The sequence below is a fragment of the Saccoglossus kowalevskii genome, chromosome 6 (assembly GCF_978046115.1).
Source record: "Saccoglossus kowalevskii chromosome 6, keSacKowa6.1, whole genome shotgun sequence".
Lineage (NCBI taxonomy): Eukaryota > Metazoa > Hemichordata > Enteropneusta > Harrimaniidae > Saccoglossus > Saccoglossus kowalevskii.
The window spans coordinates 40352176-40366598 of record NC_140646.1 but is presented as its reverse complement, the minus strand read 5'-3'; the positions used below and the strand labels follow the sequence as shown (position 1 = coordinate 40366598).

The window sequence follows — 14423 nt, the reverse complement described above, 5'->3', positions numbered from 1 at the left end:
TTACCCACACAGTATTCTACAGGTTACTTGTTTTGTAATAGTCAGCGTTTTACATAATTGTTTCAACGTGTATATATATATATTTGATATATATTAAAATCTTGCTGTGATATTACATATAATAATAATATATATTTATTCAGCGTAACGCAACTAGTAATTTATTTTGAATATAGCATTTAATCCATGGGCGACATACATACATTTGTAATAAGACAACTTGGCAGACTTTTAACGAAATTATAATAACTTATTATGTTATGATAATTAGTATTTTACAATTAAATACTAGTTACCAGATTTTTATAACAACCAACAAAATACAACGTATGTATTCCACTATTTTAAATGATTCTTGGTGAACTGATGTCGTGCATATAGAGAGCTGTAGAATGTTTCTATTCACCAGCTGTGTATGGATTATGAGTTGAAACGCTGTTCAATATGATATGCGTCACAACTCCCGTTGAACACATAGTACGAAACATTGAACTCATGAAAACTGAAATAATCAAATAAGCATAGTTTATGAATGTTGTATCATTATATGCGTTCTGGTATCTACGTGTAGTCGCTATACAGTGTGTGGTTCGAATTCCCGTGCAGCGCAGGACGAGACGAGACGAGACGAGGAAAATAATTTACATTATCAAAAAATCATATGTTTTTGGATTAGCGTATTAAACAGTACACACGACTGGTAAAAATCTAGATGTAACCATGCGACAATGGTGTTAAGAAAAGGTTAGTTCAATTTCACAAAATATCCCATATGTATTAAATATAAATTTATTTTCAATTTTACAAATATTCTAAGATACTACCTATATATTTGACTTGTGTTTAGCAAAATAGAATATGTGTTTTAGAGGTTATCCACCGCCAACAAGAAAATATTTTTTCGATACCCAGGCGAAGGCCGCAGCCAACTATCCAACTATCGAACATAAACTGTTATTATACACACAACATAAAGTACTGTTTAATATGTTGTCATCGGATTTGCGTGTGTGTGCTGGCTTCTATTGGGTGTTGCGTTGGTTGAGTTGGTTGGTTGGTTCGTTGTCCGGGGAAAATAAGTGACGCTGTCTGGGTTGATTTGGGGTATGATGCTTGACTTTGAGAGTACCAATATTTACACAAACCACTGCATGTCATTTTCATCACTTTATAATATAATACACACCCGGAGTTTCACGTTTCAACGCAGAGTGGCGAGCCGTACCAAACCGATCTAAGCACTTTACATGTAATTAGATATATGAAGAACACGGTGAAATATATAGATTTCCAAACTTATTTAGTGAACCAAACATAAATTTACGGCACATAATGCACGCATATCAAATATATCAAAATAATCTTAGTCATGGTCAGAATGTAGAATTAATTTATAGGTTCCGTGTGTTCCTCATGTCATGCGTTAATTAAGCATTGGCGGGTACGGGGCTTGACGTAAATATTCATAGACTGAAGAGATGGCAAAGAGGAATTACCGTGAAAATTGGATATTCTCCAATCAAAACTCTAGTGTAGAATTTGGAATGTACAATCTTTTAGGACGTGTAACATGTCCAAGTGCTATGGGTAATTTGGTTGGCAAGCAAATAGTTTGTTCCGTAAGACCATCAACTAATATATTTACCGCCTGCCAGCGAAATCGCAGAGTTGTTAGCTTTTTTTCTTGTTTGCTGATTGGAAATAATTCAGGGCACACGGTATGCTGTAGTTATAACACACGCCATTTATTGTGAAGGATTCAATCAGGTAGATACAGTACAATATGTTGACATGAGTTGGTTGCTAAGTGACAGTCTCACAGCTACGCCTGGAGATACATGTTGTTGGATAACCACGACTGACCAAGATGACCGACCGATGACTAAGACCGAAGACGACGACCGAGAATTAAATCACTCCTGTATTTTTATAGGGAAGGAATCATGGGTCACGAGGTATTCGTAATTTACTTGTATTGGCCACGCATACCCGCCGATATGTAAATATAACTGTAATTGGCGTACTGCGCGTATAGTAGTAGGTGTATTGATTGTCCGTTAATGGAGAGCTCACAATGAATACCAAAGTAATAAAACGCTTGGTAACCTTTTCAAAATAAACGAGAATGACTGGAACTTCACGGTGGCCTAATATATGGTTTAAGTTCATTTGAGTGTATTCAAGGCTGGTAACATGCCAATTTTCCCAACATGGAGAGACCGGCCTCACTCAATAAAATGTGTTCTCGCTCAACAGTATCCAAGGCTGGTGACAATGTATTGTTGTGACTATTTAAATAATTGATTGTGACTATTTAAATAATTGATTGTGACTATTTAAATAATTGATTTGAAATTGTTTGACCACTCATTAACTCATAATGCATGTTATGTGACTGGAATAATCAGTCAATTAGTTCTTCATAGTTATATTATTTTTGGTATAATTGTCACACCGTGTTTTGTGCGACGTATACAACGCATGTAAATTGCATTGTTTGTTATAAAACCGTATTTGACCCACATTTAGTAATATTATATATAATATGCATATACTAAACATTGTTGTTGTGTACGTTCCAAATATCAAATCCGATCCGATCCGATCTGATCTGATCTCATCCCATCTCATCTCATCCCATTCCATCCCATCCAATCTTATCTCATCCCATCCCATCCCATCCCATCCCATCCCATCCCATCCCATCCAATCCCATCTCATCTCATCCCATTCCATCCCATCCCATCCAATCCCATCTCATCTCATCCAATCCTATCCTATCCATAGTACCATGTACAATAGCCGATCCGATCCCATCCGATCCGATCCCATCCCATCCCACCCCCTCCCATCCCCTCCCATTCTATCCTATCCATAGTACCATATACAATAGTGGAAACACTGGTGTCTATGTTTTGTCAAAATTATTGACTTATTTGTTTGAAAAGTGATATATCCTTCATTCACTTAAAATGAATTTAAATATAATTTAATTTGATTACAGATCCTATGTTATCAGTAAAAATGGGAATGTTGCCATTGCTGTCGAAAATCAGGCGATCGTTTTTTCGTTTCATCCAAATTGGTACAGTATTGGTGGTAGTCAGTGTCACGCTTTATTGCAATGAAATCTGGTCTGGGGTTCAGCAGAAAAATCAAATATTTTCAAGAGGCCAATTATCCAATATTCGTGATTCCGACAGTTTGGGATACAATGTGGATTCAGGGGTGGAACGTATCGGTAAGAACGCCGTGGATCTTCAAGCGTACGAATACCTTCTTAGACGATACCCTTGGCTTACACGTAGTAATACCATTGGGAATACTTACACCATATCACATGATGTGCCAAGGAATACTTCAATTGTATTCCTTCATCACCATAAGGCCGGGGGAACAACAATAAAAGAATGCATGAATAGAGTTAACAGGGGTGTCAGTGATCGTGACGTCATGCTCATGTCATTTGGAAATATTGGTATGCCGAAAAGTATGATGTACTCTCAAGACAATAGAATGTATGCTGGGGGTACAGCCCTTGGTGTATGTGATCACGTAGACACCAATTGTTCCTATTTCACAGTCCTGCGAGAACCATATGATCGTATCTTGTCACAGTATAGGTATTGCATCAAAAGATATGCCCGGCTTTCGCGGAATGAAAACACCAAACATGTTCTAAACGTAACATTCAACGAGTGGGTTAAGATGAAAGGGAGTGCGCTATTTAATCAGCTGTTTGCTAACGAGGAGCTCTGTAACGCACCCAAATATGGCAGTGTTGGGTTTGACGCGTATATTGATGAGAAGTATCCGATGATCAAACACGAAGCAGGAATTCATCTAGATCACCGACAGCTCCAGTGCTGGAAGATTCAGCGTTTATTTCTGGAATATCATTTGAACACCACCGAAAAGAAACATTTGTTACAATATTTCCTCGATAATTTGGATAACTGGTTCACGGTTATTGGTTTTATAGAAGAAATAGAGGTTACATTAGAACTGTTACAAGAGGTGTATCATCTTCCTTTCAGAGATATGTGTGTACATCAAAATAAATGTTTCCGTCGTAACGAGAATTCAGCGGAGAGTGATATCACAGTATACAACAGTCTCGTCTATGACCACGAAGTGGAGGACGCCCTCTACTATGACATCAAATTATATAAAAAGGCTCAACACATATTTGCCAACCAGTTGCTATTGTATAACATAACAAGATATTAAGGCAGAATTGGAGTTATTAACTATTTTATGTTCACTTGGAGACTTCTTACTAGTGCAAAGGCAGCGCTGAATGTGTATTTTCTGAACAAATATCGCGGCCTGCTTCAATATTAGGCGTGTGGTCGCTCAGTCGAAATTTGGAGAGACAGTCTCGTAGATCAGTGTTTTCTACTAGTTGTTTCGTAAGATAGGCTTCCAGCATGAAATTTTGTTTAAAGGTTCTATAATTTCCGTTTTTTTTCATTAGTTGAGGCTCTGTCATCATTGAAAATTTGTGGATTTGTGTAATTTGAGATGGATTTATTTTATCGGATGGGAGAATTAGATGTTGGTGTTATTCAGCAAAGAAGTTACTTTTATATACCATTTGGTTCCTATTGCTTTTTTAACCAAATAGGCTTCCCTAAAGAGTGAGTTTGTAGAATTCTTGATTCGAAAAAAAATATTTATGAATATTTTTTTATGAATACGTCGAGGGGGTATCTCCCAAGCTCACAATAATTTCCCACTATGGGTATATATTGTGAGAGACGCCTAAAAGAAATCTACAAAAACGCATGCGGTTCCTCACTAAACAACAGATATTCCGTAAAGTGCGCCCTCGGACCAATTTTTCTTCTCTGTGCAAGTGCGATGGAAAGTGTTTCCTTCTATGTGAAACTTGCTCGATGATGGGATGACGTCATGCATGATATGATCCAACAAACTGATATTTGATTATACACAACATTGCCTCGTTTTCGTCACAAACGTGTTTATGACAGCAAACCGGAAAAATTCACCTTTGTAGACAACAAGAATTTGCTTTTTTTTGATAGTCAACGTTTTACCTATTTATATTCAATTATTAAGTATGTAAGTCATATTGTGACGTGTTAAATATAATATTTCGTGAAATCACTAGTATTTAATTTTTCGGTCAGTGATTTATTTTGTCTAAAGCTGCATTATGATGCATGGACAGACACATATTAAGCAGTATGTCACCGTGTGGCGCATCTTCTTAAAACGTTGTCTACTGAGGGCGCTTTTGACTATATAGTATAGCATTTATTAATTATTATTTGCTGTACATATTACTACTGTGCAAGAAAGAAAAAAAAATACCATTTGATCATCTCCCGAGTTAAGTGTGAATTGTTTATTTGTAAACTAAGTACCCCAAATTATTCACATCACTTGGTGGTGTGTTTGTTCTCCGTTAGTTACCCTAAATAAAACCCTTGTACATCTATTTTGGGTTGTGGGCATTTATTCATTATGTAGATTTCACTTACTTTATAAAATGCATTGAAAAAGGATGATTACCTAAGATATTGGCGGAAAAGCCGAAAATTCACAAATTATTATGAAAATTAGATCATTATAATATGCATGAATTCGAAACACAAATGGTCTGCATATTATCTCAGCGCATTTATGTATCATGTTTCACCATTTTTTGGAGTCATTTGTGTAAAAGAACTCTGTATTGATATCTCAGTGGTTGGGATGAGTACTGCATTGATATCGCAGTGGTTGGGATAAGTACTGCATTGATATCTCAGTGGTTGAGATGAGTACTGCATTGATATCACAGTGGTTGGGATGAGTACTGCATTGATATCTCAGTGGTTGGGATGAGTACTGCATTGATATCTCAGTGGTTGGGATGAGTACTGCATTGATATCTCAATGGTTGGGATGAGTACTGCATTGATATCTCAGTGGTTGTGATGAGTACTGCATTGATATCTCAGTGGTTGGGATGAGTACTGCATTGATATCTCAGTGGTTGGGATGAGTACTGCAATGATATCTCAATGGTTGGGATGAGTACTGCATTGATATCTCTGTGGTTGGGATGAGTACTGCATTGATATCTCAATGGTTGGGATGAATACTGCATTGATATCTCAGTGGTTGGGATGAGTACTGCATTGATATCTCAGTGGTTGGGATGAGTACTGCATTGATATCTCAATGGTTGGGATGAGTACTGCATTGATATCTCAGTGGTTGGGATGAGTACTGCATTGATATCTCAGTGGTTGGGATGAGTACTGCATTGATATCTCAGTGGTTGGGATGAGTACTGCATTGATATCTCAGTGGTTGGGATGAGTACTGCATTGATATCTCAGTGGTTGGGATGAGTACTGCATTGATATCTCAGTGGTTGGGATGAGTACTGCATTGATATCTCAATGGTTGGGATGAGTACTGCATTGATATCTCAGTGTTTGGGATGAGTACTGCATTGATATCTCAGTGGTTGGGATGAGTACTGTATTGATATCTCAATGGTTGGGATGAGTACTGCATTGATATCTCAGTGGTTGGGATGAGTACTGCATAGATATCTCAATGGTTGGGATGAGTACTGCATTGATATCTCAGTGGTTGGGATGAGTACTGCATTGATATCTCAGTGGTTGGGATGAGTACTGCATTGATATCTCAATGATTGGGATGAGTACTGCATTGATATCTCAGTGGTTGAGATGAGTACTGCATTGATATCACAGTGGTTGGGATGAGTACTACATTGATATCTCAGTGGTTGGGATGAGTACTGTATTGATATCTCAGTGGTTGGGATGAGTACTGCATTGATATCTCAGTGGTTGGGATGAGTACTGCATTGATATCTCAATGGTTGTGATGAGTACTGCATTGATATCTCAATGGTTGGGATGAGTACTGCATTGGTATCTCAATGGTTGTGTTGAGTACTGCATTGATATTTCAGTGGTTGGGATGAGTACTGCATTGATATCTCAGTGGTTGGGATGAGTACTGCATTGATATCTCAATGGTTGGGATGAGTACTGCATTGATATCTCAGTGGTTGGGATGAGTACTGCATTGATATCTCAATGGTTGGGATGAGTAATGCATTGATATTTCAGTGGTTGGGATGAGTACTGCATTGATATCTCAGTGGTTGGGATGAGTACTGCATTGATATCTCAGTGGTTGGGATGAGTACTACATTGATATCTCAGTGGTTGGGATTAGTACTGCATTGATATCTCAGTGGTTGGGATGAGTACTGCATTGATATCTCAGTTGTTGGGACGAGTACTGCATTGATATCTCAGTGGTTGGGATGAGTACTGCATTGATATCTCAGTGGTTGGGATGAGTACTGCATTGATATCTCAGTGGTTGGGATGAGTACTGCATTGATATCTCAGTGGTTGGGATGAGTACTGCATTGATATCTCAGTGGTTGGGATGAGTACTGCATTGATATCTCAGTGGTTGGGATGAGTACTGCATTGATATCTCAGTGGTTGGGATGAGTACTGCATTTATATCTCAGTGTTTGGGATGAGTACTGCATTGATATCTCAGTGGTTGGGATGAGTACTGTATTGATATCTCAATGGTTGGGATGAGTACTGCATTGATATCTCAGTGGTTGGGATGAGTACTGCATAGATATCTCAATGGTTGGGATGAGTACTGCATTGATATCTCAGTGGTTGGGATGAGTACTGCATTGATATCTCAGTGGTTGGGATGAGTACTGCATTGATATCTCAATGATTGGGATGAGTACTGCATTGATATCTCAGTGGTTGAGATGAGTACTGCATTGATATCACAGTGGTTGGGATGAGTACTACATTGATATCTCAGTGGTTGGGATGAGTACTGTATTGATATCTCAGTAGTTGGGATGAGTACTGCATTGATATCTCAGTGGTTGGGATGAGTACTGCATTGATATCTCAGTGGTTGGGATGAGTACTGCATTGATATCGCAGTGGTTGGGATGAGTACTGCATTGATATCTCAGTGGTTGGGAAGAGTACTGCATTGATATCTCAATGGTTGGGATAAGTACTGCATTGATATCTCAGTGGTTGGGATGAGTACTGCCTTGATATCTCAGTGGTTGCGATGAGTACTGCATTGATATCTCAATGGTTGGGATAAGTACTGCATTGATATCTCAGTGGTTGGCACGAGTACTGCATTGATATCTCAATGGTTGGGATGAGTACTGCATTGGTATCTCAATGGTTGGGATGAGTACTGCATTGATATCTCAGTGGTTGGGATGAGTACTGTATTGATATGTCAGTGGTTGGGATGAGTACTTCATTGATATCTCAGTGGTTGGGATGAGTACTGCATTGATATCTCAGTGGTTGGGATGAGTACTACATTGATATCTCAGTGGTTGGGATGAGTACTGCATTGATACCTCAGTGGTTGGGATGAGTACTGCATTGATATCACAGTGGTTGGGATGAGTACTGCATTGATATCACAGTGGTTGGGATGAGTACTGCATAGATATCTCAGTGGTTGGGATGAGTACTGCATTGATATCTCAGTGGTTGGGATGAATACTACATTGATATCTCAATGGTTGGGATGAGTACGGCATTGGTATCTCAGTGGTTGGGATGAGTACTGCATTGATATCTCAGTGGTTGGGATGAGTACTGCATTGATATCTCAGTGGTTGGGATGAGTACTGCATTGATATCTCAATGGTTGGTATGAGTAATGCATTGATATCACAGTGGTTGGGATGAGTACTGCATTGATATCTCAGTGGTTGGGATGAGTACTGCATTGATATCTCAATGGTTGGTATGAGTACTGCATTGATATCTCAGTGGTTGGGATGAGTACTGCATTGATATCTCAGTAGTTGGGATGAGTACTGCATTGATATCTCAGTGGTTGGGATGAGTACTGCATTGATATCTCAATGGTTGGGATGAGTACTGCATTGATATCTCAATGGTTGGGATGAGTACTGCATTGATATCTCAATGGTTGGGATGAGTACTGCATTGATATCTCAGTGGTTGGGATGAGTACTGCATTGATATCTCAATGGTTGGGATAAGTACTGCATTGATATCTCAGTGGTTGGGATGAGTACTGCATTGATATCTCAGTGGTTGGGATGAGTACTGCATTGATATCTCAGTGGTTGGGATGAGTACTGCATTGATATCTAAATGGTTGGTATGAGTACTGCAATAATATCTCAGTGGTTAGGATGTGTACTGCATTGATATCTCAGTGGTTGGGATGAGTACTGTATTGATATCTCAGTGGTTGGGATGAGTACTGCATCGATATCTCAGTGGTTGGGATACGTACTGCATTGATATCTCAGTGGTTGTGATGAGTACTGCATTGATATCTCAGTGGTTGGGATGTGTACTGCATTGATATCTCAGTGGTTGGGATGAGTACTGCATTGATATCTCAATGGTTGGGATGAGTACTGCATTGATATCTCTGTGCTTGTGATGAGTACTGCATTGATATCGCAGTGGATGGGATAAGTACTGCATTGATATCGCAGTGGATGGGATGAGTACTGCATTGATATCTCAATGGTTGGGATGAGAACTGCATTGATATCTCAGTGGTTGGGATGAGTACTGCATTGATATCTCAGTGGTTGGGATGAGTACTGCATTGATATCTCAGTGTTTGGGATGAGTACTGCATTGATATCTCAATGATTGGGATGAGTACTACATTGATATCTCAGTGGTTGGGTTGAGTACTGCATTGATATGTCAGTGGTTGAGATGAGTACTGCATTGATATCACAGTGGTTGGGATGAGTACTACATTGATATCTCAGTGGTTGGGATGAGTACTGTATTGATATCTCAGTGGTTGGGATGAGTACTGCATTGATATCTCAGTGGTTGGGATGAGTACTGCATTGATATCTCAGTGGTTGGGATGAGTACTGCATTGATATCGCAGTGGTTGGGATGAGTACTGCATTGATATCTCAGTGGTTGGGAAGAGTACTGCATTGATATCTCAATGGTTGGGATAAGTACTGCATTGATATCTCAGTGGTTGGGATGAGTACTGCATTGATATCTCAGTGGTTGCGATGAGTACTGCATTGATATCTCAATGGTTGGGATAAGTACTGCATTGATATCTCAGTGGTTGGCACGAGTACTGCATTGATATCTCAATGGTTGGGATGAGTACTGCATTGATATCTCAATGGTTGGGATGAGTACTGCATTGATATCTCAGTGGTTGGGATGAGTACTGTATTGATATGTCAGTGGTTGGGATGAGTACTTCATTGATATCTCAGTGGTTGGGATGAGTACTGCATTAATATCTCAGTGGTTGGGATGAGTACTACATTGATATCTCAGTGGTTGGGATGAGTACTACATTGATATCTCAGTGGTTGGGATGAGTACTGTATTGATATCTCAGTAGTTGGGATGAGTACTGCATTGATATCTCAGTGGTTGGGATGAGTACTGCATTGATATCTCAGTGGTTGGGATGAGTACTGCATTGATATCGCAGTGGTTGGGATGAGTACTGCATTGATATCTCAGTGGTTGGGAAGAGTACTGCATTGATATCTCAATGGTTGGGATAAGTACTGCATTGATATCTCAGTGGTTGGGATGAGTACTGCCTTGATATCTCAGTGGTTGCGATGAGTACTGCATTGATATCTCAATGGTTGGGATAAGTACTGCATTGATATCTCAGTGGTTGGCACGAGTACTGCATTGATATCTCAATGGTTGGGATGAGTACTGCATTGATATCTCAATGGTTGGGATGAGTACTGCATTGATATCTCAGTGGTTGGGATGAGTACTGTATTGATATGTCAGTGGTTGGGATGAGTACTTCATTGATATCTCAGTGGTTGGGATGAGTACTGCATTGATATCTCAGTGGTTGGGATGAGTACTACATTGATATCTCAGTGGTTGGGATGAGTACTGCATTGATACCTCAGTGGTTGGGATGAGTACTGCATTGATATCACAGTGGTTGGGATGAGTACTGCATTGATATCACAGTGGTTGGGATGAGTACTGCATAGATATCTCAGTGGTTGGGATGAGTACTGCATTGATATCTCAGTGGTTGGGATGAATACTACATTGATATCTCAATGGTTGGGATGAGTACGGCATTGGTATCTCAGTGGTTGGGATGAGTACTGCATTGATATCTCAGTGGTTGGGATGAGTACTGCATTGATATCTCAGTGGTTGGGATGAGTACTGCATTGATATCTCAATGGTTGGTATGAGTAATGCATTGATATCACAGTGGTTGGGATGAGTACTGCATTGATATCTCAGTGGTTGGGATGAGTACTGCATTGATATCTCAATGGTTGGTATGAGTACTGCATTGATATCTCAGTGGTTGGGATGAGTACTGCATTGATATCTCAGTAGTTGGGATGAGTACTGCATTGATATCTCAGTGGTTGGGATGAGTACTGCATTGATATCTCAATGGTTGGGATGAGTACTGCATTGATATCTCAATGGTTGGGATGAGTACTGCATTGATATCTCAATGGTTGGGATGAGTACTGCATTGATATCTCAGTGGTTGGGATGAGTACTGCATTGATATCTCAATGGTTGGGATAAGTACTGCATTGATATCTCAGTGGTTGGGATGAGTACTGCATTGATATCTCAGTGGTTGGGATGAGTACTGCATTGATATCTCAGTGGTTGGGATGAGTACTGCATTGATATCTAAATGGTTGGTATGAGTACTGCAATAATATCTCAGTGGTTAGGATGTGTACTGCATTGATATCTCAGTGGTTGGGATGAGTACTGTATTGATATCTCAGTGGTTGGGATGAGTACTGCATCGATATCTCAGTGGTTGGGATACGTACTGCATTGATATCTCAGTGGTTGTGATGAGTACTGCATTGATATCTCAGTGGTTGGGATGTGTACTGCATTGATATCTCAGTGGTTGGGATGAGTACTGCATTGATATCTCAATGGTTGGGATGAGTACTGCATTGATATCTCTGTGCTTGTGATGAGTACTGCATTGATATCGCAGTGGATGGGATAAGTACTGCATTGATATCGCAGTGGATGGGATGAGTACTGCATTGATATCTCAATGGTTGGGATGAGAACTGCATTGATATCTCAGTGGTTGGGATGAGTACTGCATTGATATCTCAGTGGTTGGGATGAGTACTGCATTGATATCTCAGTGTTTGGGATGAGTACTGCATTGATATCTCAATGATTGGGATGAGTACTACATTGATATCTCAGTGGTTGGGTTGAGTACTGCATTGATATGTCAGTGGTTGAGATGAGTACTGCATTGATATCACAGTGGTTGGGATGAGTACTACATTGATATCTCAGTGGTTGGGATGAGTACTGTATTGATATCTCAGTGGTTGGGATGAGTACTGCATTGATATCTCAGTGGTTGGGATGAGTACTGCATTGATATCTCAGTGGTTGGGATGAGTACTGCATTGATATCTCAATGGTTGGGATAAGTACTGCATTGATATCTCAGTGGTTGGCACGAGTACTGCATTGATATCTCAATGGTTGGGATGAGTACTGCATTGGTATCTCAATGGTTGGGATGAGTACTGCATTGATATCTCAGTGGTTGGGATGAGTACTGTATTGATATGTCAGTGGTTGGGATGAGTACTTCATTGATATCTCAGTGGTTGGGATGAGTACTGCATTGATATCTCAGTGGTTGGGATGAGTACTACATTGATATCTCAGTGGTTGGGATGAGTACTGCATTGATACCTCAGTGGTTGGGATGAGTACTGCATTGATATCACAGTGGTTGGGATGAGTACTGCATTGATATCACAGTGGTTGGGATGAGTACTGCATAGATATCTCAGTGGTTGGGATGAGTACTGCATTGATATCTCAGTGGTTGGGATGAATACTACATTGATATCTCAATGGTTGGGATGAGTACGGCATTGGTATCTCAGTGGTTGGGATGAGTACTGCATTGATATCTCAGTGGTTGGGATGAGTACTGCATTGATATCTCAGTGGTTGGGATGAGTACTGCATTGATATCTCAATGGTTGGTATGAGTAATGCATTGATATCACAGTGGTTGGGATGAGTACTGCATTGATATCTCAGTGGTTGGGATGAGTACTGCATTGATATCTCAATGGTTGGTATGAGTACTGCATTGATATCTCAGTGGTTGGGATGAGTACTGCATTGATATCTCAGTAGTTGGGATGAGTACTGCATTGATATCTCAGTGGTTGGGATGAGTACTGCATTGATATCTCAATGGTTGGGATGAGTACTGCATTGATATCTCAATGGTTGGGATGAGTACTGCATTGATATCTCAATGGTTGGGATGAGTACTGCATTGATATCTCAGTGGTTGGGATGAGTACTGCATTGATATCTCAATGGTTGGGATAAGTACTGCATTGATATCTCAGTGGTTGGGATGAGTACTGCATTGATATCTCAGTGGTTGGGATGAGTACTGCATTGATATCTCAGTGGTTGGGATGAGTACTGCATTGATATCTAAATGGTTGGTATGAGTACTGCAATAATATCTCAGTGGTTAGGATGTGTACTGCATTGATATCTCAGTGGTTGGGATGAGTACTGTATTGATATCTCAGTGGTTGGGATGAGTACTGCATCGATATCTCAGTGGTTGGGATACGTACTGCATTGATATCTCAGTGGTTGTGATGAGTACTGCATTGATATCTCAGTGGTTGGGATGTGTACTGCATTGATATCTCAGTGGTTGGGATGAGTACTGCATTGATATCTCAATGGTTGGGATGAGTACTGCATTGATATCTCTGTGCTTGTGATGAGTACTGCATTGATATCGCAGTGGATGGGATAAGTACTGCATTGATATCGCAGTGGATGGGATGAGTACTGCATTGATATCTCAATGGTTGGGATGAGAACTGCATTGATATCTCAGTGGTTGGGATGAGTACTGCATTGATATCTCAGTGGTTGGGATGAGTACTGCATTGATATCTCAGTGGTTGGGATGAGTACTGCATTGATATCTCAATGATTGGGATGAGTACTACATTGATATCTCAGTGGTTGGGTTGAGTACTGCATTGATATGTCAGTGGTTGAGATGAGTACTGCATTGATATCACAGTGGTTGGGATGAGTACTACATTGATATCTCAGTGGTTGGGATGAGTACTGTATTGATATCTCAGTGGTTGGGATGAGTACTGCATTGATATCTCAGTGGTTGGGATGAGTACTGCATTGATATCTCAGTGGTTGGGATGAGTACTGCATTGATATCGCAGTGGTTGGGATGAGTACTGCATTGATATCTCAGTGGTTGGGAAGAGTACTGCATTGATATCTCAATGGTTG

General features: G+C 39.8%; 1 protein-coding gene across 1 annotated transcript; it reads left to right on the top strand.

Moving 5' to 3' along the window:
* Window positions 1–435: 435 nt before the first annotated feature.
* On the top strand, window positions 436–5347 carry LOC146742784 (uncharacterized). The gene is made up of 2 exons (XM_085500892.1): window positions 436–744; window positions 3005–5347. Exons 1-2 carry the CDS (start codon window positions 729–731, stop codon window positions 4228–4230), a joined length of 1242 nt encoding a protein of 413 aa, XP_085357018.1. The 5' UTR covers window positions 436–728; the 3' UTR covers window positions 4231–5347.
* Window positions 5348–14423: the final 9076 nt, after the last annotated feature.